This window comes from Scyliorhinus torazame, chromosome 14, assembly GCF_047496885.1.
Source record: "Scyliorhinus torazame isolate Kashiwa2021f chromosome 14, sScyTor2.1, whole genome shotgun sequence".
In the NCBI taxonomy this organism is placed as follows: Eukaryota; Metazoa; Chordata; class Chondrichthyes; order Carcharhiniformes; family Scyliorhinidae; genus Scyliorhinus; species Scyliorhinus torazame.
In genome coordinates, this window is record NC_092720.1 from 81,003,765 (window position 1) to 81,031,387 (window position 27,623).

General features: G+C 48.6%; 1 protein-coding gene across 3 annotated transcripts in view; it reads left to right on the forward strand.

Annotated features, from left to right (window-relative positions):
• The window catches only part of lekr1 (Leucine-, glutamate- and lysine-rich protein 1), a 437,902-nt gene that overhangs the window by 153,338 nt on the left and 256,941 nt on the right, over positions 1 to 27,623 (forward strand). For all 3 annotated transcript variants that reach the window (XM_072474414.1, XM_072474413.1, XM_072474415.1), the window contains exon 3: positions 26,903 to 27,117. In XM_072474414.1, the coding sequence (XP_072330515.1) occupies positions 26,903 to 27,117 (215 nt within the window). The remainder of the gene's footprint in view (positions 1 to 26,902; positions 27,118 to 27,623) is intronic.

Here is a 27,623-nt window from a genome sequence, read left to right on the forward strand (position 1 = left end):
AAGCCCCTGTGAGGTGCATGTGAGGTGATTTGGACATTCTGAATTCTCCCTCAGTGTACCCGAACAGGTGCCATAGTGTGGCGACGAGGGGATTTTCACAGTAACTTCATTGCAGTGTTAATGTAAGTCTACTTGTGACACCAATAAAGATTTTTATTATATGATGAAAAGTCAGATTTCAGGCCCGTTTAAATTTATAGGCTTAGACATTAAACAAAATAAGTCGGGAGCAGCTTTGGATCAATAGGCTTATGTAGCAAGTGTTATTTGTATTCTGATAAATCATGCTAGATCACCAGAAAAACAATAATCTTCAATCTAAAGAAGAAACATAGCAGTTAAGGAGCATAACTGAACAGGTAAATTGGCTATACATTAAGACAAGGCCAGATGCCAATAGCATTTAGAACTAAGTACTATGATGAAATGCGCTACAATGGATGGATGTTTTACAGGTAAGTAAAACATTAAACACATTAAATACAGAGAAATGCTTACTTGAATTTCCAGCCCTGGGTGATCTAAAGAACATAAAATTAGTCTTTTTAGTGATGCTTCTCATGCTAGTCTTCCAGATAAATATTTGAGTACAGCTGTCTTTTAAATAATATTCTTGGTGAGTAAAAATGTTGGGTGGGTTTCTCTGTTAGCCAATGGCGAAATCGCGGCAGGAGCCGGTTTGAAGCCAAATCGTGATGCTCCGTCACCTCGAAAATGGCGTCAATGCGATGCATACCGCGTGTACTTTAAACACCGTTTGCATATCGTTAGTGGGCCCACGCGCGATTCTCCGTCTCCGATGGGCTAGTTCCCGTCCACATGTGCGCTCGACAATCGTGAATCTGGCGTGGTGCTGCTGAGAGAGAGAGAGGGCATACGAACAGTGGCCAACACCACCATACTTCGCCGACAGTTGTGCCGCTGGCCGGGGGGTTCTGCCAGGGCGGGGGTGAGTTGTGGGGGGTGGCTAGGAGGTGGGCTGTGGGGTTAGGGTGGACGGGTAACGCAACACCATTACCGCAGCCGGCAAGGCAGCCATGCGGCTGCGCATGCTGCTGACATCCCGTTTTAAAGCTGGTGCCTTGGGTCGTATAGGTGACTTGTCATGATATCCACATCAGCATATCATGGTGCAATCACACACACACTGATGGACAGGTAGTTGGACCAACCAACACACACACAACATCGCAGCCAATCACCAGTGAGAGCACACGCACTATAAAACAGGGAACACCACAGTTCCCGCTCATTCTACCAGGAGATAGCTCAGAGCACAGAGCTCACAGCGCGCCACTCAGACATAGACTATGTGCTGAGTGCCTCACCAAGACAGTGATAGGGCTGGGTCCCCAGGTTAGCTGGTGAAGCACGAACCTAAGCCAGCAGTTAGTAGTTGTCGTTGTTTAAGACAATAAAACAGAGTTGTACCATCTACAGCCGTGTTGGGTCATTTGTGCATCGGAACACCCAACACGACAGTGAGCCCTATATATTATGATGTGTACAGAATATGGAAAGTCATTGTCTTCTTTCTCATTTTGATTTATTTTTAAATATTGTTTGCGTGTCATAAAGATGTTTGATTTTAAGGAAAGCAGGAGAATCTATTAAAAGTATTTAAAATATATTCTTAAGGTTAAGGATTTGCAGGTGGAGGGCAGTTATTAATTAAGTATCATGAGCTCATATAAAGAAAGACATCTGTCATATGAGGAGGTGGGGTCCCTAGCAGGATGTTGGCTGTGCAGGAGTCGTCCCTTTCTCCATCAGAAATTTGGCTAGGGATTGTTGCCTGCAGCAGTCCTGTGTAACCTATGATGAATATCTAGTTCATGATTCATGTTGATATTTTAGAGGTAATGTTTAGTTCTGGGAAGATTAAAGTTCAACAGTAAAAAATGGGATAAATGTAACGAAAGCAGTTTAGAGTTTATTACACTTATACAGGTGAGGCAATGTTGACTTAAGGTGTTAGCCGCTAGTCAAGGAAGAGCCATAAAACAGCAGGCGGGCTTACTTCACTAGAGTTCTGAGGACATGATTTCTACACTGCTTCTGCTGTGCAGAGGAGGCAGGGATCCGATAGGATGCTCATGATTCCTACACTGCTTCTGCTGTGCAGAGGAGGCAGGGACCCAATAGGATGCTCATGATTCCTACACTGCTTCTGCTGTGCAGAGGAGGCATGGAACCGATAGGATGTTCTCTACATGGGAGTCCTCCCTTTTTCCATTGGGGATTTGACATAGCAGGTGTTACTTGCAACAGGCATGTGCATTAGAAGATTAAGAAGGTTCATGGACTCCCAGACTTTGTGCAATTTCTGAGGTCTTGAGGAGTCCATATTCTATGTATATGCAGGATGTGTGAGTTTGCAGCCCCTATTTCACTACCTAATGGGGCTGCTCCTCAAGTTTTTCTTGCATCTCAGTCCCATGTTCCTGATTTTTGGCCACTTGGTATGGATGGAGGTGCGAAAGGTGGAGGGCTTTCTCATTAGGTGCTCCTGCATCTGACCATAGACAGGTCCAGGCTGCAGGCATGAACTGCCTGCCCCCTTCTGTGGTTATCTCCACACCTTGTGTTCACTGGTACGCTTGAGGCCTTCCACAACCAGTGGACACTGCAGATCTGGAGTGCATTATCAGCCCCAGAAATAATATTTTAATTTAATTTTATAAATTTCAGTTAAAGTTTTTTGTTACAGGAGTATTTGTTAGGGAGTGACCCTTTAATTAACTGGTTTATTTGTTTAATTGATTTACTCAACAGGGTATAAAGAGTAATTTCTGCCATCTGGAGATGTAGGGGGGGCTCCAGTGGGAGGCTCTCTACATGGGTGTCTTCCCGTTTTCATCGGGGATTTAGCATAGAGGGTGTTGCAGGCAGAAGTCCTCTGCAACCATAGGTTAAGTTGGTTTACAGGCTCCCGGGTCACTTGTAATTTCTGTAGCCCAAGGCTACAGAATGTTGAATGTATGAGATTACAGTCCTTATTCCATTATCTTAGGTGGCTGCTCCTCAAAGTATAGCCACACCTCAGACCCACGCTCCTGAACTTTGATCACCTGGTACAGAGGGCAGATCGGAGTACTTCCTTGTTAAACTGCTCCAGAACCTGGATAGGATGTCTACAAACAGACCCAGGCAATGGGTGGTTCAGGGACTGTTTGACCCGACTGCCTGCCTCGCTTCCCTAGTTATGTCTGTGCCCGGGTGTCCTGGAGAGGGAGAATGCAGTGTCCAGCAGTATGCTTGAGGCCTTCTGGAACTGATGGACATTGTATCATCAGCCCCCAAATTAGTATTTTAATTTAAATTTAATACGTTTTCTTTTAACGATTTGGGGCTGGATTCTCCCAAAATGAGACTATGTCCCCACCCGGTGTAAAAGCGGTGGAGTTTTACTCCCGAAATTCCTTGAAAAAAGTTGAACAAAAAGTTGAAAAAAATTCTAAGTGTGGGCTAAATCAGTGAGAAACTCCAAGGCCCCAAAAAGTGACTAAGTGTCATTGAATAACGGTGGGGAACTCAACTCCCTGAAAAATCCCACCACAAATTAATTTAAAAAGTTTTTGGGAGAATCGCACCCTACATCTACTGGTTTCCTTTAGTTACATCCTCAAAAAACTCAAAATTCCTCAAACGCTATTTCCCTTTTATAAAATCATGTTGACTTGCCAAAATGGTTTTAAAAGCAAACAGGATGGGCACTTGAGGGAAGTAAACTTTCAGAGCTAATGGGGATAGAACAGGGTAATGAGGCCTACTGGACTGTTCTACAGAGAGCCACCGTGGGCATAATGGTTTGAATGGTCTTCTGTGCCATTGTGACTCTATTTAATCAAATTGTTAGTTGTTCATGGTAATGATTCTATTGGGCAGTTCCTAGTGCATTTCACATTCTCAGAGTATCTCATGATTCCATAATCAATGAAGTTCTTTTGAATTATAATCATTGTCATTATGTAGTTGAACAGATCAATCAAATTGTAGATACCAAGATCCTTCAAACAGCAGTAAATTAATAATCAAATAGTCTTTTTTAGTAAAGTGTTTGTTGAGTGATGAGATTTGACCAGGATACCAGGAACACTTCTACACTTTTTGAATATTGCCAGACAGTCATTTGCATCTGACTGAATAGGCAAACACATCCATGCACTGAACCAAGGCTGACAATGTTCTTAAGGATTCCTGATGCAGCAGGGAATAGAGCAAATGGTCACAGGCAGATTACATGACACTAGGTAAATGAAAACAAACTTCAATGATAAATATCAGGATGTGCTCAATAGCCTTTTCCTATTTATCAATTTGAATTTTCTAAGCTACAAAGCTATTTTGAACATGTTTACTGCTTGGACATTTTAGTATCCAAACTGTCAGATAAAGGATGCACAGCATTAAAAAGATTGTTTATAACGTCTCCAATCTTTGAGGCAAAATTGTACTGCATGTGCCTCAGAGTGATGTTTGCAGCACAAATGTATATGTGTGTCTGAGTGACCTCCATGTTGAGCAATGTTCAGCTTCCCTTTGCAATTAAAGTTGTTCCAAACAACTTTCAATAGTCTTGGAAGTCTCTAAAATCCTCGGAAATTCAACATCTATTTAGCTGATATTTGTATGTAAACCAATATTTTTTAACTTGGAACTAAGATTTACATTCATTGTTTCCTTGGCTGAAAGGAGTGTGACATCCCATTTGTGCCAGTTTATCACTTTGGCAAAAAATGAATTTGAGGTTGGGGTGGGTGTTGAGCTGGTGAGGTGATGTTTTGAATGATTTTAAAGATGAGGATAATGGTTGCATATGGAGAGCTAATTGCAAAGAAGGACAGCCACCAAATTAGCCAATTCATTTTGTTAGTGATATCACTGCATGTTTATAACATACAAATACATTACACCGCTCTTTTTTCAAAAATAAATATATTTTAAAATAAACTATTTCCTGTTTCATTAACTCTAGGCACGATCTTCCGGCCTTGTTATACTCGTGCTCAAGCATAACGAGGCCGGTGATTAGCGGGAGAGGCTAAAAGTGAGAACCACGCCAGGCACCAAACAGTTTGCGATGCAATCGGCCTGCTCCTGTAGGCGAATTCTAAATCTCGCCATAGCATGGCGAGAAACCAATTATCAGCACTTAAGCCTCATTTCTATACAATTATCGAGAGCCACCCATTATCCAAAGGCCTCCTGTCATTCACCAGCCTCCCCAGCAAGTGCCCACGCTGACACCGATTAGTGCTCCTTTATTAAAAACGTGAACCTGACTTTAGGCCTTCTGTGGGGAGCCAAGGAGGTGAGTAGCCATCTCTGCCCACAGGCAAAGAGCCCAGGGGTGCCGGAATTGCTGTGCTTGGTGGGGGACCCTCAACTGAGGAATGGATGGGGGAATGGAGACTGCCGGGGCGGGAGCCACTGCTGTTTGTCGGTCTAACACCCTCTCCCAATGCCTTACAGATATTGAACACTTTGGAAGGGTTGTTGCGTAGAAGTTGCCCTAGTGATGCTGGTGCAATATGATGCGGCCAGACGCCAGAGAAGGCGGCAGCAGCAGCACCTGCAGATGCTCGAGGCAGCGGCCCATGTGCCAGACCCCGCCTCACACCCTGAGGACACGGCCGCATATCAGGCCAGGGAGGGACCCAGAGGGGGAGTCCCGCAAAGGCCCAGGGTGTACAGGCACCGCTAGTCATTCGAATAAATAACGGACTGCACATGCCGCAGGAGACTCTGCCTCAACAAGGAGATGGTGCACACCTATGCCATATCCTCGTGAACATGGCATCACGTGGAGGAGAAGGACACCCACTCCCGGTGTCCATCAAGGTCACTGCAGCCCTGAACTTTAATGCCATGGGATCATTCCAAGGCTCGAGTGGGGACCAGTTTGGTATCTCACAGGCCACAGCTATCAGGTGCATCTGGCAGGTCACGAATGCCATGTATGCCCGGGCGGAAGACTATATCGTTTTTGACATGGGCCAGGCCAAACAGGATGCCCAGGCAGCAGGTTTTCCACCATCGCTGGGATGCCCCAGGTTCAGGAAGTCATAGATGCCACACATGAGTTGCCCTGTGCTCACCAGGCCATCTGGAGGTGCCCTATGTTATCCAAAAGGGGTTCCACTCCCTCAACATACAGCTCGTATCTGGCCACCAGATGCAGATAATGCATGTGTGTGTCGGTTTCCTGGGGAGTGTGCGTGACAGCTACATCCTGGGGCAGTCAGTTATCCCTGCCCTCTTCGAGGAGCACCCCAGGATGGCTCTCGGGGGATAAGGGATATCCGCTGATGAATGATGCCAGTACAGAGGCCAGAGACTGAAGTGAAGACCCGGTACAACGAGGCCCATACAGCTACCTGGACTGTGATTGAACAGTACATCGGACTCCTCAAGATGCGATTCTGAATCCGCGACTGCTCATGAAGTACACCGCCCCGGAGGATCACCCGCTTTGCTGTAGTTTGCTGTGCCCTCCATAACCTCGCACACCAGTGGGGCGACGAGCTGGAGGTTGGTGATGAGGAACATGTGGTCACCTCTGGGGAGGAGGAGGGGATGGAGGAGGAGATGGATGGAGACGAGGATGATGACGAGGCGCCGGACCAGCAGGGGCTGGAGGATGAGGCCGGGGAGGAACCTGAGGCCCAGCCAGAGGCTGCAGGACAGGCGGCGGTGATGAGGGCCCGGAAAGCCCGGAGGGCCAGGAAGGCCCTCATACTGGCCCGATTCACCTAGGACGTGGCCTGATCCATTGTCACAGTCTTACCCACCCGTCACCCATTTCCCACCCTCCCAGGATATGTGTCACATCACTCCAGGACTGTGTCGGCACTGTCCGTGGGGCACCTTCGAGAGAAGGGGGGGTGATGATAACCCGCAGAGAGCTGGGCGCTGGTGCTCTTCGATCTATGCCGTAATCTGACCCCTGCCTGTCTGCTGAGTGCTCGCTCACATCCATCACCTGCAGCGGCAATGCATTGCGGAGAGAGGCTTCCTACTGGTTGTGCACAGGGCGTTTCTTGTTCAATATATACCCCCATTCTCCTTTTGGTGCATCCCCTCCACCCGTTCACCCCCAATCCACCTCTCACCCCCTACCTACCCCATCCGCCCTCCCCTGGTGCCCTCAGTGATCCTCAATGTGCTTTGCCCTCCTAGCTGTACCACTACGTCTAGTTGTGCCCCAGGATGCACATCAGAGGTGGAGGCAGCCAGCTGCCTACCCCGTCCCATGCAGCACTGGCTGCCTTGTGACTTACCCTCAGGGGAACAGGACATTCCTCCTGGCCTTCACCGTGTCCAGGAGCCCCCCCAGGTTAACATCCCCGAATCTTGGGGCCAGTCCCTCGATGCCACTGTTGCGAGCTGGATGGGGTTGGCTGAGCAAGTGCAGCTTAAGTGTTGCTCGACATTGTTAGTTGGGGGCTGGCGAGTGCGGTCCCGGCGAATCAGCTGGCGAACTGGCATTCAGAGCAAGAAACCTGTGAGGCCTCGTTAATTGGACCAATTAACATTGAATCGTGTTGCTGGCCTTGCTGGGCCGAGCGCCGGGAAACTCACGGCAATTCCCGCTCGCTATAGCACTTGGAAATGTTTCCAGAGAATCACGCCCTATATAACTTCAAAACAAATAAACAAATCTTTGTGAATATGCACACTTGGCATGACTACAGCAGACTATTTTCTCCCCCTTTAACTGCATCTATAAATACTGTTTGAACACTGGTTTACAAAGCCATCCTGATCGCTTTACAGGTTTTGAACTGATGGCTTTGGTTGAGTACTTTTCTTTATCATAAATTGGTATTTAAAATATTGAAGTCTGAACTGGTTCATGTTCTGGCATGAGCTTGTATTCAAGTAGATCATACTCCTGTTTTGGTTTATCCCTTGGTTAGATCATGTGTTCAAAATGGACATTTCTCATCTTTCCAATAATTTCAACCAAGTATCTTTTGGTTCCTACATTTCAAACATCCCACTTGCAAGGGGTGTTCATTGCACAGACATACTCATTTTGCTTGAAACTCCATTCTTTTTTTTATGTGTTACACTGCAATTGCTGACTGAGCTCTTTTTGTATTAAATTTAAACACTCAAGTTTGGTAGAGCTAGACTTGGGGCTTGATTCAACCAAATGGGAACAAAGTCCCATAGCGACCATGTTTAACTGAATATTTCCCTCCGCTCGGAGTGCCGAGAAACATATGGCCACTCGCGTTGTATAAGGGGGCTCAATGGAGAATACACGGCCGAGGCCGCACAAAACCTGGTTTTGTACAGTGGGGAGCTCTGCTCGCTGGAGCGCCCCAGTGTAGCAAGAGATTGGGTCAAAATTTTTAAATGGCATCCCGATCTACGAGGCCCCTGAAGTGATCCCCAACCTCCCGGCCCCTGCTCCAAATATGTATCTTCGTGTGTATGAAATAGAGTAGCTGAAAGATCCGTTAAAATCAATAAAAACAATTGTTGCATGGATGTTCAAAAAGTGGTTGACTAATTTGTCCTGAAAAAGTATACATAACAGTATACACTCACAAAACTTTTGATGAAGAGAAGTTTAAGGATGCGATCCAATGGCTATGGTGTGTACAAACCTAACCTCTCCAATCTTTCCTCATATTACAATCCACCCATTCTTGCTATTCGTCTAGTTGAGTGATTTTCAAAGTGGGGGTCGCGACCCACGGATGGGTCGCCGGATGGTGTACAATGGATCGTCAAAAAGGTCACCAAAGTAATCCCCAAATATCGCCTGACCATGTTCACCGTTTTCTCTCCAGGTAAATTCTCACTGGTACAATGTATGACCGCGCGAGACTGATGTAGAAGTCGGTGCGTGGAATTCCTTGCCTCTCTGGGCCAGAGTATAGTTGGGCTGTTTGCAGTCAGAGACCTGTAAAATTCTCTGCTACTGTGTTCAGCATCAGGATCTGTATTATTTCTTGAGTTCAGTGTGTCACGAACAAACCCCATGCGTCTTTTATCATTCTCTCAGTTAAGCTGGACATCCAGCCCTACAAGCCCCCATGTCCACTCTGTCCACTTCCAAATTGTCTCTTTACACCGGGGCTCTTGTCCTTCAATGACGCTTCTTTTTTTCATCATGTCCCCGCCGCTATTCTCCCCCTCTTCCCAGGTACTCATCCCCAAGCATCCATCTCTGCCGTGTGGCTACATGGGCTCCATCAGCTGACTTTGTTCCTCTACAGCAAGGGCTTTTGCATCTATCTTTATCGGGGCTTCAATTGTTCGCTGAAGATGACATTAGCTGGCGACTAAACTATACTCGTGTATACAGGAGCCTGTAAAATGCTGTAGGTGTATGGAATGTATCTGCTCGTTTTGCATATTGGTCAGCTGAGCTGTGCCCAGCATTGCTTTTGTTTAGCATGTTTTCAGTCTGTTACATAATTACCTGGAAACGGTACTGACAGGCATCCAGTGACTTTCTGGCTGACCATGTTTTTTGTTCAACACTTAGGGCTCCTGGTTTAGAAGTCGAAGATTTGAGTGTAATGTTCTATCCGAGGTCTTGTTAGGTTTTGATCGCGTGAACATGACATTGTTAAACTGCAATATTGAGCCTGTTAATCTTTCCAGCGCTTGCACGCAATTCTCCAAATGCTAAAAATGGGTGTGAAGAAGTAAAATAATCAAATAATCTTGAGTTACACCCTTAAGCAATGTGTCAGGGTGGAAATGTCGTTTACGATGAAACAGCTGCTCAATTTTCAAATTTACATTCAATAATACAGAAGTGCCAACAATGACTGTGACTTTTTAACAGTGATTATGGAGAATCGTTTGTGAATATGGCGAGGGTCGCGATAGTGGGCCATTCTGTAAACATGGGTCGCTCGAAAATAAGTTTGAAAAGCACTGATCTCGTAAACCCTCTCTAAACTGCTTCTAATGCATTTACATCTTTCCTTAAATAAGGAAACAACATGGTGGCACAATGGTTGGCATTGCTGCCTCACAGTGCTGGGGCCCGGGTTCAATTCCAGCCTTGGTGGCCAATGTTGCAATTTCCATTGCAGCACTGAGAGGAGTGACCCAATGTTTGAGTGCTGGAGTGGAATCTGACACTGCTGTCATGTAAGGTCTGCCTGCTGCCCCACATCTTAGATTGCTGCCTTCATGGTTCTGAATCACAGTGTTACAGCTTTTAGCATGTCACATTAGTCTATTAATCTTTCTTCACAGATTAGTAGAATTGCTGAGGCAGTGCCCCAGATGAGTGGTAGTGGCTTCAGAGAGAAAACGTGCCCTATCAGAACGACAGCATTCATTCTCCCACTCTCGTCACTCCACCAGTGCTCCTTCCTGTTGCCCGGGCAACCCTTTCTGTTGCCTCCAATGCCAGAATGGTGCAGTCCACAACTGGGAATTTGTTTCCCAAAAGTTCTTCAAGGTCATCTTCCAAGGCATCAACTGAAAATTGGCAACCTTACTGATGCACGATAAATGACCACTAAAGCGAGGTTGTAGTCCAATTGAAGGCTTTAATAAGCTAGATGTTTCCCCCAGCAGCTGAGGTACAGAAAGAATGCTGCTGGGGCGGCACAGGCTCTTATACCCCGCCTTGCAGGGCGGAGCTACCATACAGCTTGACCAATAGGAAACATACAATATCTACCAATGGTGTTCCAGCATTACCAGGTACCGAAATACCTCTACACAGACTACCATATTCACCCCCTGTTAAAAAAGAGTCCGGCGGAGGTGGAGGCTTGATATTACAAAATGGTAACGTGGTAGAAATTATAGTTATGGAGGTACTGTAATACCTCCGTAGTGTTTTTGTCTTATTGTCGTACTATTTACAGATTCACAATTAACTATGTACACTTTAAAATGAAGCAATCAGTCGTTCGGGGGCCCTTGTCGTCCTCTGTGATCGTCGAAGCTCTGGTGGTGACGCCAGTGGAGGCTTGGGCGTCTGTCGCTCCGGGAGCGTTGCCTCGATCTCTGTGGCAGCTTCGACACCCCTAGACGGCGCTAGTGGGGAAAACGGTTGACCTGGGAAGGGGGCGTCTGCGGGGTGCGTCGATGGGTGGAGGGGCCTAGACGGGGCCGGCGAAAGGACCGATCCTCCTGGGAAGGGGGCGGCTGTAAGGTGCCCCCAGTGGGAGGGAGGGTGGGACTGGTGGCTGGGGAGTGCGTGGGGATCCGGCGGGCGCCAGATCTCGTAGGGAGACCGTATCTTGCTGACCGTCGGGGTACACCACGTAGGCGTACTGGGGGTTAGCGTGGAGAAGATGGACCCTCTCGACTAACGGATCCGACTTGTGCGCCCGCATGTATTTTCGGAGCAGGATGGGTCCGGGAGCTGCCAGCCAGGTCGGGAGCGAGGTCCCAGAGGAGGACTTCCTGGGGAAGACAAGGAGACGTTCGTGAGGTGTTTGGTTGGTTGTGGTACAAAGCAGTGACCGGATGGAGTGGAGGGCATCCGGGAGGACTGCCTGCCAGCGGGAGACTGGGAGATTCCTGCACCGTAGGGCCAATAGGACGGTCTTCCAGACCGTTCCATTCTCCCTCTCTACCTGTCAGTTACGCCGGGGGTTGTAACTGGTCGTCCTGCTCGAGGCGATGCCCTTGCTGAGCAGGAATTGACGCAGTTCGTCGCTCATAAAGGAGGACCCCCTATTGCTGTGTATGTAAGTGGGGAACCCGAACAGCGTAAAGATGTTATGGTGGGCCTTGATGACGGTGGTTGCGTCATGTCGGGGCAGGGGATGGCGAATGGGAACCGGAAGTACTCGTCAATCACATTCAGGAAGTACGTGTTGTGGTCGGTGGAGGGGAGGGGGCCTTTGAAGTCCATACTGAGGCGTTCAAAGGGACGGGAAGCCTTTATCATGTGCGCTTTCTCTGGCCTGTAGAAGTGCGGTTTGCACTCCGCGCAGATTTGGCAATTCCTGGTGGCTGTCGTGTCCTCCTCGATGGAGTAGGGCAGATTGCGGGTCTTGATAAAGCAGAAGAAGCGAGTGACCCCCGGGTGGCAGAGGTCCTCGTGGAGGGCTCGGAGGCGGTCCACTTGTGCGTTCACACATGTGCCGCGGGACAGGGCATCAGGAGGCTCATTTAGCTTCCCGGGACGATACACGATCTCGTAGTTATAGGTGGAGAGTTTGATCCTCCACCGCAAGATCTTATCGTTTTTTATCTTGCCCCGCTGTGCATTATCGAACATGAAAGCAACCGACCGTTGGTTAGTGAGGAGAGTGAATCTCCTGCCGGCCAGGTAATGCCTCCAATGTCGCACAGCTTCTACTATGGCCTGGGCCTCCTTTTCAACTGAGGAGTGGCGGATTTCGGAAGCATGGAGGGTACGTGAGAAGAAGGCCACAGGTCTGCCCGCTTGGTTGAGAGTGGCCGCCAGAGCTACATCAAAGACGCATCGCTCTCGACCTGGAAGGGGAGGGACTCGTCGATGGCGTGCATCGTGGCCTTTGCAATGTCTGCTTTGATGCGGCTGAAAGCCTGGCGGGCCTCTATCGACAGGGGTAAAATTGTGGATTGGATCAGGGGACGGGCCTTGTCCGCATAGTTGGAGACCCACTGGGCGTAGTAAGAGAAAAACCCTAGGCAACGCTTCAGGGCCTTGGAGCAGTGAGGGAGGGGGAACTTCATAAGGGGGCGCATGCGTTCAGGGTCAGGGCCTATAGCTCTATTTCGCACTACGTAGCCAAGGATGGCTAGGCGGTCGGTGCTAAACACACATTTATCCTTGTTGTACGTAAGGTTAAGGATCTTTGCGGTCTGGAGGAATTATCGGAGGTTGGTGTCGTGGCCCTGCTGGTCGTGGCTGCAGGTAGTGACATTATCGAGATACGGGAACGTTGCCCGTAAACCGTACCGGTCAACCATTCGGTCCATCTCGCGCTGGAAGACCAAGACCCCGTTAGTGACACTGAAGGGAACTCTTAAGAAGTGGTAGAGCCGCCCATCTGCCTCGAAGGCAGTGTACTTGCGGTCACTAGTGTGGATGGGGAGCTGGTGGTAGTGTAGCCATGTAAAATGTCTGACTCCCGATTAGAATGGCCAAACCCCGATTTAAAATGGCGAACGGAAGAGGCTGATGGGAAAATCAGCCAACAGGACTCAAACAGACAGCTGCAGGTAAAACAGTGTATTCGCCTCTGGGGAAGTCAGTCCAGACCGATACCTGCAGCCATCAACATAACAACACCCCAGCCATCTGCATATTAATCAGCAATCCCCAGGAACAATTGACACAAAATAGACACACAAAGCCGACCCAGACTTTCGGTGCCAGCAGGAGCTGACACAAAGAGAGGTAAACGACCACCCCTCGATCAATGAATCGCTCCAGCATTGGAGAATATCGAACCAAGTGATTGGGACCACGTCCAATCATCCAATCACTTGGAACCAGGTACAAGGTCCGCCCCGAGAGGCGGGAAGCCCCTGGGGACTATAAGAATAGGGGCCAAGTTCAAATCAACCCTTCTTCTCCTCTCCGCACCCTTCGAGACCCTTCTGCGAACGAAACGTAAGTCTTACTCCAACGATCGCTACCAGATAGACACTCCTGACTATCGACCTGTACCAGCTTTGATAACCGCAGGCTCAGAACCCATACGAAAGGCCATTCATTTCCCTGACCTGGTGGGCCATTTCCAAAGTTAAGTATTGGCCTGTTAGTGGTAGGAAGTAGTTTAGAAGTAGAATTCATGTATAAGTATTGATTGCTGTATATAATAAATGAGCGTTGATTTAACTCTTACGAAGCGGCGTGTTGGATTATTTTTTAAAAATGTTTTAAAAAATATATATATGAAAGTTTTTTAACACAATTTTTCTCCCTTACAAACAATAACCCCCCCCCCCCCTCGTAACAAAAAAAAAGAGCGAAATCGCGCAGAGCAAGATATATACATGGCAATATGATATATTTACACAGCTTTGTACACTGGCCCTCACCCGTACGTGCCAGTTTCCCCAACCCTTCATGTTATCTCTTGCTCATCCACCCTCCCAGGCAGTCCCCCCCTTCCCCCCCCTCCCAGGACGTCCCCTCCAACCCGCCCCCCCCCCCAAGGTTGCTGCTGCTGCTGACCGACCTTCCTCTAACGCTCCGCGAGATAGTCTAGAAAAGGTTGCCACTGCCTGTAGAACCCCTGCGCAGACCCTCTCAAGGCAAACTTAATCCTCTCCAACTTTATGAACCTAGCCATATCATTTATCCAGGCCTCCAGGCTGGGGGGCTTCGCCTCCTTCCACATTAGCAAGATCCTTCGCCGGGCTACTAGGGACGCAGAGGCCAGAATGCCGGCCTCTTTCGCCTCCTGCACTCCCGGTTCGTCCACTACTCCAAATATTGCTAGCCCCCAGCTTGGCTTGACCCGGACTTTCACCACCTGAGATATTGCTCCCGCCACTCCTCTCCAGAACCCCTCCAGTGCCGGGCACGACCAAAACACATGGACATGGTTCGCCGGGCTCCCTGAGCACCTTCCATATCTGTCCTCTACCCCAAAGAACCTACACAACCTCGCCCCCGTCAAGTGCGCTCTGTGGACCACCTTTAATTGTATCAGGCTGAGCCTGGCACATGAGGAGGAGGAATTAACCCTACCTCGGGCATCAGCCCACAGACCTTCCTCGATCTCCTCCCCCAGCTCCTCCTCCCATTTACCCTTCAACTCTTCTACCAGCGCTTCCCCCTCTTCTTTCAACTCCTGGTGTATTTCCGACACCTTGCCCTCCCCGACCCATACACCCGAGATCACCCTATCTTGAACTTCTTGTGCCGGGAGCAACGGGAATTCCCTCACCTGTCGCCTCACAAAAGCCCTCACCTGCATATATCTAAAGGCATTTCCCGGGGGTAACTCGAACTTCTCCTCCAGTGCCTCTAGGCTCGCAAACGTCCCGACGATGAACAGGTCCCCCATTCTTCCAATCCCCGCCTGATGCCAGCTCTGGAACCCCCCGTCCATCTTCCCCGGGACAAACCAGTGGTTATCCCTGATCGGGGACCACACCGATGCTCCCATTGCACCCCGGTGCCGCCACCACCGGGCTCGTGGTATACTTTGTCGGCGAGAGCGGCAGCGGTGCCGTCACCAACACCCCCAGGCTCGTTCCTTTACAGGACGCCATCTCCATCCTCTTCCATGCCGCCCCCTCTCCCTCCACAACCCACTTCCGGATCATCGCCACATTTGCTGCCCAGTAGTAGCTCCCCAGGTTTGGCAGCGCCAACCCTCCTCGGTCCCTACTGCGTTCCAGGAACCCTCTCCTTACTCTCGGGGTCTTATTCGCCCACACAAACCCCATAATACTCCTGCTTACTCTCTTAAAAAAGGTCTTAGTGATCACGATGGGAAGGCACTGAAACACAAACAGAAACCTCGGAAGGACCACCTTTTTGACCGACTGCACTCTACCCGCCAGCGAGAGCGGTAACATGTCCCATCTTTTGAAATCCTCCTCCATTTGTTCCACCAACCTCGTCAGATTCAGTTTATGTAGGGTCCCCCAACTCCTGGCTATCTGGATCCCCAGATACCGAAAGCTCCCCTCCGCCCTCCTCAGTGGTAGGTCCCCTATCCTTCTTTCTTGGTCCCCCGCCTGTAATACAAAGAGCTCACTCTTCCCTACATTGAGCTTATAGCCCGAAAACTCCCCAAACTCCCTTAGAGTCTGCATGACCTCCACCATCCCCTCCATTGGATCCGCCACGTACAGCAACAGGTCATCCGCATATAGCGACACCCGATGCTCTTCTCCCCCTCGGACCACCCCCCTCCATTTATTAGACTCCCTCAATGACATGGCCAATGGTTTGATCGCCAATGCGAACAACGGGGGGACAGGGGGCACCCCTGCCTCGTCCCTCGGTACAGTCGAAAGTACTCCGACCTCCGCCGGTTCGTCACTACACTCGCCATCGGGGCTCTGTAAAGGAGCTTAACCCAATTGATAAACCCTACCCCGAACCCAAACCTATGCAGCACCTCCCAGAGGTACTCCCACTCTACTCGGTCAAAGGCCTTCTCCGCGTCCATAGCTGCCACTATCTCCGCCTCTCCCTCCTCCGATGGCATCATTATCATGTTTAAGAGCCGCCGCACATTGGTGTTTAGTTGCCTGCCCTTTACAAATCCCGTCTGGTCCTCGTGGATTACCCCCGGGACACAGTCCTCGATCCTCGTGGCCAGCACTTTTGCCAGCAACTTTGCATCCACATTGAGGAGCGAGATCGGCCTGTACGATCCACATTGCAGTGGGTCCTTGTCCCGCTTTAGGATCAAAGAAATTGTCGCTTCCGACATTGTCGGGGGCAGGGTCCCCTCCTCTCTTGCCTCATTAAAGGTCCTCACCAGTAGCGGGGCCAAAAGGTCTGTGTACTTCCTGTAGAACTCCACCGGGAATCCGTCCGGTCCCGGGGCCTTCCCTGCCTGCATGCTCCCCAAACCCTTGCTCAGCTCCTCCAATCCAATTGGTGCCCCCAAACCAGCCACCTCTTGCTCCTCCACCCTCGGGAATCTCAGCTGATCTAGGAATCGTCTCATCCCCTCTTCCCCCGCTGGGGGCTGGGATCTGTACAGCTCTTCATAAAATGCCTTGAATACCTTGTTTATTTTTGTCGCACTCCGAAACGTGGCTCCCCTTCCACCTTTGACTCCCCCTATTGCCCTCGCTGCCATCCTCTTACGGAGCTGGTGTGCCAGCATCCGACTAGCCTTTTCCCCATACTCGTAGGTCGCCCCCTGCGCTTTCCTCCACTGTGCCTCCGCCTTCCCTGTGGTCAACAGGTCAAACTCCGTCTGGAGCCGTCGTCTTTCCCCAAGTAATCTTTCCTCCGGGGCCTCTGCGTATCTACTGTCCACTCTCAAAATCTCCCCCACTAACCTCTCCCTTTCCATACCCTCTGTCTTCTCCCTATGAGCCCGAATGGAAATTAGTTCTCCCCTGATCACCGCCTTCAACGCCTCCCATACCACCCCCACCCGCACCTCCCCGTTGTCGTTGGCCTCCAAGTACCTTTCGATACACCCCCTCACCTTCCCACACACCACCTCGTCCGCCAGCAGTCCCACATCCAGCCACCACAACGGGCGTTGGTCCCTCTCCTCTCCCAGCTCCAGTTCCACCCAGTGCGGGGCATGGTCCGAAACGGCTATAGCCGAATACTCCGTCCCCTCCACCCTCGGGATGAGCACCCTACCCAGAACAAAGAAATCTATCCGGGAGTAGGTTTTGTGTACATGAGAGAAGAGAGAAAATTCCCTGGCCTGCAGCCTTGCAAACCGCCATGGGTCCACTCCCCCCCCCCATCTGATCCATAAACCCCCTAAGTACCTTGGTCGCCATCGGCCTCTTTCCAGTCCTTGATTTGGAGCGGTCCAGTGCTGGATCCAACACTGCATTGAAGTCCCCTCCCATGATCAGGCCTCCTATCTCCAGGTCCGGAATGCGCCCCAACATGCGCTTCATGAATCCTGCATCATCCCAGTTCGGGGCGTAGACGTTTAACAACACCACCCACGTCCCGTGCAGCCTACCGCTCACCATTACATATCGCCCTCCATTGTCCGTTACAATAGTCTTGGCCTCAAATGAAACCCGCTTTCCCACCAATATTGCCACCCCTCTATTCTTTGCGTCCAGTCCCAAGTTGAATACCTGTCCTACCCATCCCTTTCTTATCCTGACCTGGTCCGCCACCTTCAGGTGTGTCTCTTGGAGCATGGCCACGTCCGCCTTCAGTCCCTTTAAGTGCGCGAACACTCGAGCCCTCTTCACCGGCCCATTCAGGCCCCTCACATTCCACGTTATCAGCCGGATTGGAGGGGCTCTCACCCCCCCCACCTCCCGCCGACTAGCCATCTCCTTTACTGGGCCAGTCCCATGTCTACGCCTCCCTCACCCTCCAGTCCCCCAGAGGGGGGACCCCCGTCCCGACCACCTCTTCTGTGTCCCATTCCCTTTCGGCCAGTGCAGCAGGAAACATTTTTCCCCCCCTCCCCCCGCTAGACCCCTGTCTAGTTTTTTTGCTCCCCCCATGTCACTCCCGTAAGTCAGCTGACGCCTGCTGACCTCGGCTTCCCCCGCCGTCCCATTGACCTCCCCGAGTGGGAGTCTCCCAATCCATATGCATTCCTTCGTTCCCCTTCCCGCCTTTCCAAAGCCCGCTCCGCCCCCTCTGGCGCAGCTCCTGTCGCAGCCTTGTCTCTCTCCCCCAGCCCATGTAACATTTCCTGCGCGCGATATACAACAACCATCACACATCAAACCCCAAAACATCCCCCCCACCCTCACAAACCCTCAGTTAGAGTCCAACTTTTCGGCTTGTACAAAGGTCCACGCCTCTTCAGGCGTTTCAAAGTAATAGTGTTGGCCCTTGTATGTGACCCACAGTCGCGCTGGCTGCAGCATTCCGAATTTCACTTCTTTCCAGTACAACGCCGCTTTGGCCCGGTTGAAACCCGCTCTCCGCTTTGCAACCTCCATGCTCCAGTCCGGGTATATTCGGATCTCTGCATTGTCCCACTTACTGCTCCGCTCCTTCTTGGCCCATCTCAGGACCCACTCTCTGTCCGTGAACCGGTGGAACCTCACCACCATCGCCCTTGGCGGCTCATTTGCCTGGGGCTTCTTCGCCAGCACCCGATGTGCCCCGTCCAACTCCAGCGGCCTCGAAGGGGCCTTCGTGCCCATCATCGCCTCGAGCATCGTGCTCATCATCGCCTCGAGCATCGTGCTCGCGTATGCCCCGGCATCAGCCCCCTCCACTCCCTCAGGGAGACCCAGGATTCGCAGATTCTTTCACCGTGTTGGATTATTGATCATTACTCGGACTTGAACCACGTGGCAGTATCAGAAAGATACCTGGCGACTCAAGAGCAAAGGTGACAGAATAAGAGTAATTAAACTAAGGCTAAAACGAGCAACAGTAGGCGGACTTAAGATCCACAATGGAGAAGACCTTGTAATAGAACATAGAACATAGAACAATACAGCGCAGTACAGGCCCTTCGGCCCACGATGTTGCACCGAAACAAAAGCCATCTAACCTACACTATGCCATTATCATCCATATGTTTATCCAATAAACTTTTAAATGCCCTCAATGTTGGCGAGTTCACTACTGTAGCAGGTAGGGCATTCCATGGCCTCACTACTCTTTGCGTAAAGAACCTACCTCTGACCTCTGTCCTATATCTATTACCCCTCAGTTTAAAGTTATGTCCCCTCGTGCCAGCCATATCCATCCACGGGAGAAGGCTCTCACTGTCCATCCTATCCAACCCCCTGATCATTTTGTATGCCTCTATTAAGTCTCCTCTTAACCTTCTTCTCTCCAACGAAAACAACCTCAAGTCCATCAGCCTTTCCTCATAAGATTTTCCCTCCATACCAGGCAACATCCTGGTAAATCTCCTCTGCACCCGCTCCAAAGCCTCCACGTTCTTCCTATAATGCGGTGACCAGAACTGTACGCAATACTCCAAATGCGGCCGTACCAGAGTTCTGTACAGCTGCAACATGACCTCCTGACTCCGGAACTCAATCCCTCTACCAATAAAGGCCAACACTCCATAGGCCTTCTTCACAACCCTATCAACCTGGGTGGCAACTTTCAGGGATCTATGTACATGGACACCTAGATCCCTCTGCTCATCCACACTTTCAAGAACTTTACCATTAGCCAAATATTCCGCATTCCTGTTATTCCTTCCAAAGTGAATCACCTCACACTTCTCTACATTAAACTCCATTTGCCACCTCTCAGCCCAGCTCTGCAGCTTATCTATATCCCTCTGTAACCTGCTACATCCTTCCACACTATCGACAACACCACCGACTTTAGTATCGTCTGCAAATTTACTCACCCACCCTTCTGCGCCTTCCTCTAGGTCATTGATAAAAATGACAAACAGCAACGGCCCCAGAACAGATCCTTGTGGTACTCCACTTGTGACTGTACTCCATTCTGAACATTTCCCATCAACCACCACCCTCTGTCTTCTTTCAGCTAGCCAATTACTGATCCACATCTCTAAATCACCCTCAATCCCCAGCCTCCGTATTTTTTGCAATAGCCTACCGTGGGGAACCTTATCAAACGCTTTGCTGAAATCCATATACACCACATCAACTGCTCTACCCTCGTCTACCTGTTCAGTCACCTTCTCAAAGAACTCAATAAGGTTTGTGAGGCATGACCTACCCTTCACAAAGCTATGCTGACTATCCCTGATCATATTATTCCTATCTAGATGATTATAAATCTTGTCTCTTATAATCCCCTCCAAGACTTTACCCACTACAGACGTGAGGCTCACCGGTCTATAGTTGCCGGGGTTGTCTCTGCTCCCCTTTTTGAACAAAGGGACCACATTTGCTGTCCTCCAGTCCTCTGGCACTATTCCTGTAGCCAATGATGACATAAAAATCAAAGCTAAAGGTCCAGCAATCTCTTCCCTGGCCTCCCAGAGAATCCTAGGATAAATCCCATCAGGTCCCGGGGACTTATCTATTTTCAGCCTGTCCAGAATTGCCAACACCTCTTCCCTACGTACCTCAATGCCATCTATTCTATTAGCCAGGGGCTCAGCATTCTCCTCCACAACATTATCTTTTTCCTGAGTGAATACTGACGAAAAATATTCATTTAGTATCTCGCCTATCTCTTCAGACTCCACACTCAATTTCCCATCCCTGTCCTTGACTGGTCCTACTCTTTCCTTAGTCATTCGCTTATTCCTGACATACCTATAGAAAGCTTTTGGGTTTTCCTTGATCCTTCCTGCCAAATACTTCTCATGTCCCCTCCTTGCTCGTCTTAGCTCTCTCTTTAGATCCTTCCACGCTACCTTGTAACTATCCATCGCCCCAACCGAAACTTCACACCTCATCTTCACAATGCGCGATCCTGTTCCTGTTTACCAGGTCGGATATGCGGGAGAGAGGGTATGCAATGCGTCCAGCTGCGTAAACCTGTTGATGGTCTGACTTTAGTCGATGACCATCCTATGCTTCTCCCCGGTCTTTACCACCACTACTTGAGCTCTCCAGGGACTGTTGCTAGCTTCAATGACTCCTTCCCTCAGTAGCCTTTGGACCTCTGACCTAATTAAGATCCGATCCTGGGCACTGTACCGTCTGCTCCTAGTGGCGACGGGTTTGCAATCCGGGGTGAGGTTCGCAAACAGGGAAGGCGGATTGACCTTGAGGGTCGCGAGGCTGCAGACAGTGAGAGGGGGTATAGGGCTGCCGAATTTGAAAGTTAGACTTTGGAGATTGCACTGGAAGTCTAACCCTAGGAGTGTGGCCGCGCAGAGGTGGGGAAGGACATAGAGCCGGTAATTTTTAAACTCCCTTCCCTGGACCGTGAGGTTTGCTACACAAAACCCCTTTATCTCTACTGAGTGGGAACCGGAGGCCAGGGAGATTTTTTTGATTAACTGGGTGGACGAGGAGAGAACAGCGCCTTACCGTGTCGGGGTGTATGAAGCTCTCCGTGCTCCCAGAGTCGATTAAGCAGGACGTCTCGTGCCCGTTGATTAGTACTGTTGTTGTAGCAGTTGAGAGTGTTCGAGGCCGGGACTGGTCCAGGGTCACCGAGGCTAATCGCAGCAGTTGAGTGTTCTCTTCGGGCGATGTGCTGTCAGCCGGTCTGGGGTCCTGGGAGTCCATCCAAGATGGCGGCTCACATTGGTTGCACATGGCTGGGGGTTCACAAAATGGCGGCGCCCATACATCGCACGTGGAGTCCGCGGGACAAGATGGCGGCACCCGGGGGCCGCACGTGGCCCTGGAGGAGGAAGATGGCGGCGCCCGCTGGCCTCACGGGGACGGTGGAGAGCGTTGTGGTGGTGGTCCGCATTCACTACCGGAGACTGCGGCGACCGCACAGGCCTGGCATACCACCACGAAGTGACCCTTTTTACCGCATCCCTTGCAGGTGGATGTGCGGGCCGGGCAGCGCTGCCGGGGGTGCTTGGCCTGCCCGCAAAAGTAGCCCCCCGGGGTTGCCAGGCCGCCATGCAGCACAAGCTTGTGGGGGGATGGTACATGTCTCGGGATCGGCTGCAGAGGGGTTCCACGCTGCCCAGGGGGCTGCCGCGCGGTCGGTAACGTAAACGTGGGCGTTTCGGGAGTCCACATCCAGGGAGCCTGTAAGGGACATGCCTCCTTGAGGCCTAGGGTGTCTTTTTCCAGCAATCGCTGGTGGATTTGGGAGGACAGCATACCTGCCACGAAAGCATTCCGGATCAAAAGTTCTGTGTGGTCGCTCGCCGAAACTTGCGGGCAGCTGCAGTTCCTCCCCAACACAAAGAGCGCACGGTAGAATTCTTCCAGCGATTTCCCAGGGATTTGTTGCCTCGTTGCTCGCAGATGTTGGGCGCAGACCTGGTTTACGGGGCGAATATAATGTCCTTTTCGCAGCTCCATTGCTGCATAGAAGTCGTCCGCGTCCTCGATGACGGTGTAAATTTCTGGGCTAACCCTCGAGTGCAGGACTTGCAATTTCTGTTCTCCTGTGGGTGTGTTTTCGGCCGTTCCAGGATATCCTTTAAAACACACCAGCCAGTGCTTGAAGGTTGCCGCTGAGTTCGCCGCGTGGGGGCTGAGTTGCAGACACTCCGGCTTGATTCGGAGCTCCATCCTTTTAAATCTAGCTTATTAAATTGATGCACGATAAATGACCACTAAAGCAAGGTTGTAGTCCAACTGAAGGTTTAATAAGCTAGATGTTTCCCCCAGCAGCTCAGGTACAGAAAGAAGGCTGCTGGGGCGGCACGGGCTCTTATACCCCGCCTTGCAGGACGGAGCTACCATACAGTTTGACCAATAGGAAACATACAATATCTACCAATGGTGTTCCAGCATTACCAGATACCGTAATACCTCTACACAGACTACCACACTTACACCAATTATACTGCAAAGGAACACAAGGACAGAAGGCACACAGAAGACTAGGAGTGTACAAGGAAAATTAGTTGACTTTTGATCTGGTACAATTTCATTACTAAATTTGGCTTGGAATACTTATTTTGTGTTGGCTTTTAATTTTGCACTCTGACCATGCAGATATTATGATGGTAAGTGGAAGGTAAATTGTGGGACTGGTGGTGAATGAGGAATTTTGATTGCAGTTAGTGATCTCAGACTTGGGTGAGTTCTTCGTATACCAGCGTGGCCAGAATTGTTGCCTCCACCCACCTTCTTCTTCGAACTCCTGCCCGTCAGTTACTCACCATGTAGCTGATGCCAAGGTTTTTCTCCTCAATGGCAGGCTTGTGCACCATGCAGGTCCCCTTGGTAGTCCCTACCAAGAAATTTGAGACCCAATCTGCTGAATATTGCTAGGCTCCCCCAGTGTGGTCCAGACAGTGGAATCACTGTTTGAGCATGTCAGTGGTCTACTGTATCACATTTTGCATAGCAGCATGACTTTCTGGTGGATGTGAGGCTTGCAGCAGTGCTAAGCGTATGAGAATGATGTGAAGCATATGTTAGGTATGAGTCCTGATTGATCGAGGTTGTTGATAGGTGAATGATGGAAATGTAGTGATTTGAGCAGTGTGTGAACTCAGGTGCAGTTCGTAGGATCTGCCATTTGAAGATGCATTTTCTGAACTTTTGGACTTTGGACTTTTGGTGGCACTGTATCCAGCCCCTGGAACTTAACCAGGGACACTGACTATAGCTATTTTCTCCCTCTGTGGAGGGCCTCCTGGTCTCTTTCGGACATCTCTCCTCCTTTCCACCTCCTCCAGTGCATTCTGGAGTGCAAAAGCCTGGAATCCACTCTCTCTTACTGTGCCATTTTTCACTGTTTCCGAGCTCAGGTTCACTTTCTGCGAGACAACCAGTAGCCACTCCAGCAAAATGAACCTCCCGTTAATATAACTTTGGCTTTTATTAGTTAAGGGCAACTTTAAATGGTGCCAAGAAGTTACAATTTTGGGCCTACTGATGCATGCAGCTGTGAGCGGCATATTTAGTTCAGATTGCATACAGCAATTTGCCACGATTTTGCACCTGTGTTTGCCGTGAAAAATTATGAGACTCCGAAAATGAGAATCTCGCTAGTGAGACCTAATTTCCAATTTTCCCTGACCCTTCACCTGCCAGTGTTGAAATGAGGCATCTACCCAGGAAGGGCAGGAACCTCATATTGGTGCATTTAAATATAATTAGTGGGCTTCCCTGCCATATCGTTCCCCCCACATTGCAACTGGTTTTTAAAAGCAGGAAGAAGGTGAAGGGAACCTGCCAGGGGTGCACAGGTAATTATAGCCCCTGGAGGCCGTGCCATGAGACAGTGCCAAGGGGCAGTGCCAGGGTGCTGGGGACAGTGTCAGAGGGGGCGCTCTGGGGAGCTCTCTTGGGCGGGGGGGTTCCCCTTATCATGTCGGGGTGGGGGGTCCCATGTGTCGTGTGGGGGAGGGGGTGGGGTGGGGTCCCCCGTGTCTGTGGGGGAGGGGGAATCCTCTTGTGTATGTGGGGGGTTTTGTATTGGGACACCCTGCCAGCATGACCGTATGGACCACATCTCTGTATTTTTGCACAAAATGCTAGATTATCTGGCAAGAAAAGCCAGCTGTGCAACCAATGAGCTACGCAGTATTCCTCCCTCAGCCAGGACCCTGTGCAGAAAATGGAAAATTCCGCCCATTGTTCAAATGAACAGCAAGTGTATCTGCTATTCGAAGATGCACTTTAAGATTTTGCACCACTTGTGTGAGGTCATTGAATGTCCTGTAGCATTGCATTACAAGGGTTTCCAACTTATTAAGCAGTGCAAACTCATGCTTTGGAAGTTTTGAGCTAAATCTATTTTCACTGTACAGCAAAAGGTATGTTCATGGCAAAATTTACAATTATTTTACAGTCCCAAATTGGTTTCTTTGAAGTTCCAAAACATTAAAAAATACTGTGGCCCAGAATTTGCTGGAGTCTCGCACCATCTCCTGATGGCATATCTGTGTATTATGATGCACAAGTCTGAGGAAATGATTGGTTTGGTGGATCAGGCCTTTGTTTACACCAGGCCATAGTTCGCTGGAACTTTTGCACTTGCCACTCCAAAACATTTTATAGTTAACTTTCATAGTTCCACCCACTTTTAAATCAGCCAACACCTGTTTGAAATAATTGATTAATGCTGATGCGATCACCACTGTCATTTAGACCGTTGGCACTGCAGGATTTTAATTTCTATTTTATCTTCCTTTTAATTTCTTTTTTATGGTAGGACTACACAATATAGAAATGGAAGCAAATGTTCCCAGCCAAGATTTGCAAAATACATGAATTGAGGCATTAAGCCAGGGGCTAGGTGCCATCACATTGGTTTTAACACAGAAAGGAAAAAGAGGAAAAGAAAGAATTCTGCTGCCTGATCTTCTATATTTTATTCAGTTGCTAATTATATTGATGGGAGGAAAGAGGAAGTACTAAAGGGAACTTCTTATACTCACCATATTGTCTGTAAGCATATATTTCACATTCAGTCAGTGTTATTTTGCTGGTTTAGATAATTAAGAATTATTGCTGTTGTTCCCCAGATATAAATAAACAGAGAAATAAATATGGTTGAAATTTCAACAAAAATTGGCAGGTGAAACAAACCCTTACAGCATCTGTGGAGAGAGAAAAAGAATTAACATTTCAGGTTTGCAACATTTCATCAGAACAGTCCTGTTCCCTTTCTACAGAGACTGCCATACCTGCTGAGTGTTTTTAATATTTTCTGTTTTTACTCATTATTTTGCTTCTGTAAAATGAATTCTTAATTGTCCATTGGCTTCCAAATTGTTACTACTCGCAGTGTGGGATATTCTAATATATTTTTCGCAAATTGGAGCATTGAGGAACAGAACAGTTGTGTTCCTGAAAATCACCAATTCAAGTGAAAACCCTTTAAGTGAACCAGGGCTTCCCATAGGAATCAATGTTAAAGCCAGAGTCATGTTTCTGAGGACAATTTTTGCCCAGAAAAATCAATGTACAAATTGAAACACTGTACCATACAGCATGGAATATTGTAATGTACAGTCAGTAAGTGACTTTAAAATTGTTGCCTTGCGTGCAGGCTTCATCCTAGCAGAAGCACCTTTAAAACACCAAGTTTACACCAGGTTCCTCAAACACAGGTCCTGTATAGTATAATACAGCATAGAAACAAACAATTATTTTAAAAACAGAAGTCCACAGCAGTTCCTCAGGTATGTACTTACCAGCAACAAAGAAGTTTGATAGATAAAGTTTACAGTACACTAACTGTAAGATTCAGTACATGGAGAATTATTTCAAGGAACAAAGTTTACAAAGTTCCTCAACAAGTACAAGGTACAGTTTTTAAAAGACGGTAAAACATGAAGTCTAGTTTAGCACCTGAAAATGCAGCAAAAAAATTATGTTCCTTGAATGTACAGGAAAGGTAAAATGGTGCTGATCACAAGCCAGACTCTGAACGTGATGACATCATCACACTGTTCGCACACTTTAAAACGGGGAATAGTGCACTTTAAATGGAACCTGGACAAAAAAAAAGCCTTTTAAAACAAAACCACTTTAAAAGGGGGCACCTTGTGGTGCTCAGAAACCACTGCAGCAAATTTGGGGTCAAAATATAAATTGTAGTCCATTAAAACATTGAATGCAGACATTACAACAATTTGCTCATTAACAGATGCACCAATATTTTATAAGGAAAAATAGGTAGCATTTATATTGCAGTGCAGTAATATATACTGATAATGGAAACATTCCAACAAATTCACTGCAGATAATCATTGCCACTGTGTTCTACATAATTTAGTTGTGATTGATGCCCTTTCTGATTAATAGTTTTGTGTCCCACTATTCTTATTTTTAGATGCCTCAAGATGAGACTGTTTGTAAATATTGTGGAATTAGTTATCTAATACATCGTGAATTCAAATTAATGGAAGAAAAAGTGAAAGCAATGGAAGCAGAAATGGAATTTTACCGTGAAAGCATTGAACGTGAAAAACAACTGCAAGGAGCACTTTGTTCAATGAATCAATGCATGGAACAGTTGAAAACTGATAATCACCAGAAGAGAGAAAGGTAAGTACGAAATTTACTGCACCAGACTTTGAGTACACCTTTTGTAACACCAAAATGCTGGTAAAGTCCAGCATTCCATACAATGGATTTGTATTGTTTTACTTTTGCCCTTTCACCAAAAATGCTGTTTGCATATTTTAGCTGAAAAGTATATGGCCTGATCCGTACACTTCTCCATGATTGTCATCAATACTGCTGTTTCCTTGAGTGACAGGAGGTGCTCTTCTGCAGCATAAGGAGCTAGCCTTGCTTATTCCTTCCCTGAATCGTAATCATGCACATAGAACACTATCAAGTAGTCCAAATATGAATTGACAAACCACACTGTCACATTTGCCAAATTTAAATATTAATTGAGGTTTATGTTTAAAACATCAGTCTGATTGGGGAAAGTAAACCCAACATTGCAGTTACAAAGCCACTGTTAGGAAAACAATGTAGTGTTTTAAGGGAATTATATGTATGGGTATACATTAGAAATAGGGTACAGTGTTAAGTGAGTTTAA